This window comes from Cydia fagiglandana, chromosome 17 (assembly GCF_963556715.1).
Source record: "Cydia fagiglandana chromosome 17, ilCydFagi1.1, whole genome shotgun sequence".
Classification (NCBI taxonomy): Eukaryota; Metazoa; Arthropoda; class Insecta; order Lepidoptera; family Tortricidae; genus Cydia; species Cydia fagiglandana.
In genome coordinates, this window is record NC_085948.1 from 13,643,108 (window position 1) to 13,649,044 (window position 5,937).

At 37.6% G+C, this 5,937-nt stretch overlaps 1 protein-coding gene across 1 annotated transcript; it reads left to right on the forward strand.

Annotated features, from left to right (window-relative positions):
* Positions 1-4,485: 4,485 nt before the first annotated feature.
* Positions 4,486-5,937, forward strand: LOC134672553 (ubiA prenyltransferase domain-containing protein 1 homolog). The gene has a single exon (XM_063530495.1). It carries the CDS (start codon positions 4,890-4,892, stop codon positions 5,889-5,891), a length of 1,002 nt encoding a protein of 333 aa, XP_063386565.1. The 5' UTR covers positions 4,486-4,889; the 3' UTR covers positions 5,892-5,937.

Consider the following 5,937-nt stretch of genomic DNA (forward strand, 5'->3'; position numbering starts at 1 on the left):
ATATTTAACTGTTTTTATTCTGATCATAGCGGTCAAAGGGCTGTTTTCTTAAGCGATATTCATGATACTCCACAAACAATAACATATAGACCCATTACTAGTAGTCGCTTGGAATTATTCAAAAATGAAATTCAAAAAAGTCTCTGTATGTTACCATTTCCACATTACAACTGTAATAATTTGTATGAAGTTGTTTTTAACGTAATTCTTTATCATTTTAATCAAAATTTCAGTATGAAAACTATTAGTGGGTCAAAAACTAGAACAAAGTTTAGTGAATGGGCTACTGCAGGCATTTATAAAAGTAGAAAAAGGCTTTATGAACTTTATGGTGAGAGAGAGCTGAACAAAAATACAGATTTCCTGGACTATGTGAGGAACTACTCAAAAATCTTCAAGAGAGTGTGTTTAACAGCCAAAGCAAACTATACAAGTTCTAAACTGAAAGTGTCGGACAACAAAGTGAAGACAACATGGAATATTATAAATAGGGAAGCTGGTAAATGTAAATCACGCGATTGTCAAGTCAACATTGTCTCGGATAAACAACTGACCATGTCAAACAACGATGTTGCCTCGGCATTCGAAGATTATTTTTCTAAAATAGCTATTAATACCACGAAATGTCTACATTCATCTTCGTCTCGAGCTCATTCCTTACTTTGTGCTAATGTTAAGAAATGTAATATTAACTTTGAGTTTAGTCTAGTAGATTCAGCAATTATTGTTAAAACATTCAAGTCACTCAATTTAAAGAAAACGGAAGACTTATGGGGAACATCTGTTAGAGTCATTAGTAGTGATGTACCGACTATTGATTTGGCCGACTAGCCGACTAATCGGCGCTCGAATGGCCGATTAGTCGGCCGACTAGTCGGCTAGTCGGCCAGATCATTAGTTTCGTATAAGTTCAGGTGAAAAACAATAGTTTTGCTCCTTTGGCTGCGCTATTCATCATAATTTAGATTGGCTAACAGGCGTTCTCTACAGGTTCAAAGACCTATCACAAGAATCCTTGTTCAATTTCTGTTCTTAGTTCTTTTATTTTGCAATCCTGAGCAGACCGTCAGTACAATTTGTACTTTCCAAGGCTCTATTTCCCGCGTCTATTTAAGGCGTCTTTCCAGATCTTATGAAATATAGCAAAGTCATACCTCTTTTTAAATCGGGTGATTCGAGTGATATGGCTAATTACCGTCCAATATCAATACTTCCTGTACTAAGTAAAGTTTTTGAAAAGTTAATGTTAAATGATCTACTGGGTCACTTCAACAGACATACTTTACTTACAAGCAATCAGTTTGGTTTCACAAAGGGCCGTTCCACGACCGATGCTGCTTCGGTACTTATTAAACATATTTATGATATTTGGGAAAATTCTTGTGATGCAATTGGCATATTTTGTGATCTTTCTAAAGCATTTGATTGTGTGGATTATGGAACGCTCATTTTGAAATTAGAACACTATGGTCTGTCAGTAAATGCCCTAAACTTTATGTCTTCTTACCTTAGCAACAAAACACAAACAGTTGTTGTAAATAAAAACCCGGTCTAGCGGTACTGTAGTCCAATTAGGAGTGCCACAAGGTTCTATTTTGGGTCCATTCCTGTTTTTGGTTTATATAAATGATTTGCCATGTGTAGTAGAAAATCTTTGTGAAATTGTTCTTTTTGCTGATGACACATCATTACTTTTTAAGGTTGATCGTAAATCTACCGATTACAGTGTAATTAACAACACACTCGTTAATGTACTAAACTGGTTTACTATGAACAATTTGCTTCTTAATGCTAAGAAAACTACATAAATGCATTCGATTTTCTTTGCCGAATGTTAAACCAGTCGATACTAAGATACTTTTGAATAATGAATGCTTAGATATGGTAGATAAAGCACTGTTTCTTGGTTTAACATTGGACAAAAATCTACAATTAGTGTCCGACCGAAGGTTCGGTTTCGGTTTCGGTTTCGGCCAGTTTCGGCCAAAAAATCATGTTTCGGCTGTAGTTTCGGTTTCGGCCAAAAAACGGCCGAACCTTTCGGCCGGGCCGAAACTTACGAATTGGTACTTCGTACTATGAAACTAAACATGTGATAAAAATCAAAAGTTGGGGAACAAGTAGGACAACAATATTAATACATATACTGATTTATGTATCCATACATAAATGAATTGATTTATTATAAAATACAATTCCCCTAATCAAGGCGTCGCTGGACGGGGGACGCAGTCTTAATGTGTATAACTAGTGGAGTGGCCAAGTTTAAGAATAGCAACTTTCGTAGGACTAAAAAGGTTTATACCGACAATTGGTATTGTTGGAATCAGCATGGTCTACTGATTAACACATGTTATTGCTTCATAAAGTGGTGGAATGTGTTTCTATGACGTCATGAAGTTGGCAGTACAAAATTGTAAACTATTTTCTTTTAAACATACCATGTGGGGTACCAAATGTAAGGGCTTTGTGAGTAGATTACAAATGTATAACATAGTCTAACATGTTCACCACTTGGCCTAACAAATTATTAGAAAACTTTCAAAAATTTGACAATCCAGAGTTGAATTTGAACTGTTTAAATTAAAAATGGCTGAATGGATTAAAAAGACCAAATTTTTTTGACCAAAAGTGTAAAATATATAGGAATCGTAAAAGACAGAAAAAATTCAATCAAATCGCTAAAATAAGCATGTTTTGTAGGAAAAACTTTTCTCTAAAATAAAAAAAAACTGGTGCTTGCTGATGCTTATTTCAGCCTATTCTCTAGGATAAGATCATGAAAAATAGGTATCATAATAACATCACTCTGATGATTTTTTTGCTGCACCCCCTTTGCTTTAGTCCAACCCGGTATAAACCTTTTCGGTCCCACGAAAATTGTAAATAAGGTAATTTCTACGAATTGGCCTCTCCTCTAAAAAGCGGTTTTGTGACATTGAACGGTTTTCACAAGTCTACAAAAGGTTCGGTTTCGGTTTCGGTTTCGGCCGAAACTGGGGCCAAAGCCGAACATTCGGTTTCGGTTTCGGTTTCGGCAAAAAAACATGTTTCGGTCGGACACTATCTACAATGGAGTCCTCATATAAGAACACTAGCAAACAAATTAAGTTCGGCCGCTTACGCTGTGAGGAGAATTAGACAATTGACTAATGTTGAGACAGCTCGCCTTGTTTATTATAGTTATTTTCATAGTGTAATGTCATATGGTATTCTGGTTTGGGGCAAAGCAGCTGACATACAGACTATATTTGTCTTACAAAAGAGAGCCATTCGTTCTATATATAATTTAAGGGTGCGTGAATCATTAAGAGAACTTTTTAAAGAAATTAATATTTTAACTGTAGCTTCCCAATACATATATGATAGTATTATTTATGTTGTTAAGAATCTAGACTCCTTCACTAAGAATTCTGATGTCCATAACTATAATACTAGAAATAAAAATAAGCTTGCTATCAGAAAGTTTCGTGTTCGTAAAGTACAGAAGTCATTCGTTGGGCAATGCATTCATTTTTATAACAAGTTACCTGAGGATGCTTTAAGATTACCCTTTCCAGCTCTTAAGAATTACTTAAAAAAGTCATTGATGTTGAAGGCTTATTACAGAGTCGAGGACTACTTGACAGACAAACATGCATGGTCCAAACCAGAAACTGTAACAACGACAAGTAGCAATTAAAAATATTGTATTATGTGTAGAGTTAAAGGTGACTCAGCTCAGGTAAGAAAGCACATCAAATTGTATGAAAGCATCTCATAACAATCAGTCAGATTCATATAATATGTATTCTCATTTCTTTTATTGATTTTAATTTCTTTTCCTTTTGTAAGATTTGATATGTTTTCTGAAAGAGCTACGTATTTGTGATTTCATGTACATATATGTTTATTTTTTATATCAAATTCTATAAAGTTATGTACTCACTGAGTATAATTGCATGAATTCTATAGTAATTTAAATTGTATTTTTCTTAATTACTCGTAATGCATGTTAATTATAAGATGTAATAATGTTTTGAAAAGATGTGTCCCGCCGAGTTTGTTGCCGGTCCCAGATTGGGATACCCTCCTCCAATTGAGGGGGGATTTAAATCTTCTCGGGGCAGAGGTGTACGGTTGGAGCCGGTAAAGGTTTATTTGACGTTCATAAGCGCATTGTAATATGCCTACTTGAATAAACTATTTTTTATCTTTTATCTTTATCTTTAAGGCGTATCCAGATTAGTCAATTTTCGCCAATCTGATTAAATTGCCTCCTATCGAATCAGGAGGTGCGGACGCAAATACCAATTTGGCTCGCCGAATTCAACGGCCGATAATGACCGATATTACTGATAAAATGAGGGGCGGACGCGAAAATACCAATTTGTGAGGCCAGTATTTTCGTTCTGGGGCATTTTTTCAATTTAGAGGGCTCTAATATCGCCATAAATCTAAAATTGGAGATTGTAGCCAATTTAATCAAATCGACCGATTTGATCAGTCCCGTCTGGTACCACTTTACTGTACTCTTTTGTGTTGTCCATTCCCAACCACAAATTGCAACTTGACTTACATGCGCCTCGTGCAAATATTTCAAGTAATTTGTGTAGAACGCATGAGTATATTTGAACGCTCCCAGCAGGAAAATGTCACTGTCGTCGGTCAGGTCGACTGTCACCTGTCTTGTCTGTCAAATGGGTTAGTCGTGTACTATTTTGAAAAGGATACCGTAACGTAAAGTTTTGTATCAATTTACATTATTTGCATTAGCTCAGAAAATTGAAATACAAACCTTACTGTCCTACTTGATGATCACAGTCTTCTCACAGGAGTGACGATGTATAACCAGGTCACATATTTGTCGCGTTAAGTTTCATGCCACAGTGAATAACTCGAACATTACAATGGAGAGCGACAAGAAAGTTGAGGACATGGATATTCCGACTGCGGAGGGGAATCTCTTGGAGCAACCGGTGGAGGCGCGGGTGGCGGCGCGTAATCCGCTAATGAAAGTGCACACTTATGTGGTGGCGCTGCGGCCGTGGTCGCTGAGTGCAAGCTTACTGCCTACACTGTTAGGGGCTGCTCTGGCATGGCGTCTGCCCGGCGAGCAAGCCTTTAGCTGGCCCGCGCTGCTGCTTACGCTCTGCACAGTGCTCCCAGTGCATGGCGCAGGCAACGTCGTCAACACATACTTCGACTTTGTTAAAGGAATCGACAATCGGAAGTCAGATGACCGAACGCTCGTCGACCACCTCCTAAGCATTGATGAGGTTGTCTCCCTTGGTGCTATACTGTACCTGGCTGGCTGTGCCTGCTTTGTACCCCTGGTAATGGTGTCTCCAGCGCGCATGGAGCATTTAGCACTTGTTTATTTTGGCGGCTTATCATCCTCCTTCTTGTACACAGGAGGCATTGGTCTGAAGTATATAGCATTAGGTGACATTTTAGTTCTAGTCATATTTGGGCCTGTATCAGTGGTGTTTGCTTTCCTGGCTCAGACAGGGAGGGTTGATTGGCCTATTATTTATTATGCAATCCCTCTTGCTCTCAATACTGAGGCTATTCTGCATAGCAACAACACAAGAGATTTGGAAACTGACAACAAAGCTGAAATTGTCACCTTAGCCATACTGATTGGAAAGACAGCATCTTATTTACTTTATGCATTTCTATTATTTATTCCTTACATAATGTTTGTAGTGGCTTCGGTGCGGTGCTCTCTATGGTTCTTGCTACCGATGCTGACTTTGCCCAGAGCATTTAAAATAGAAAGGATGTTCCGACACCCAGACACAATGAGATATGTGCCACGTCAGACAGCTAGGCTCAATTTCTACTTTGGCATGCTCTATATGATATCATGTTTGTTTGCTTATAGATTACCTTTCCTCTTGCCTCGATAATCTGAGGTAAGAAAAATTCCCAATTTACATATCTCACTCTTGTACT

Excerpts from the sequence above, each read along its gene's own strand:
- LOC134672553 (XM_063530495.1), top strand. The coding sequence starts at position 4,890 with ATGGAGAGCGACAAGAAAGTTGAGGACATGGATATTCCGACTGCGGAG.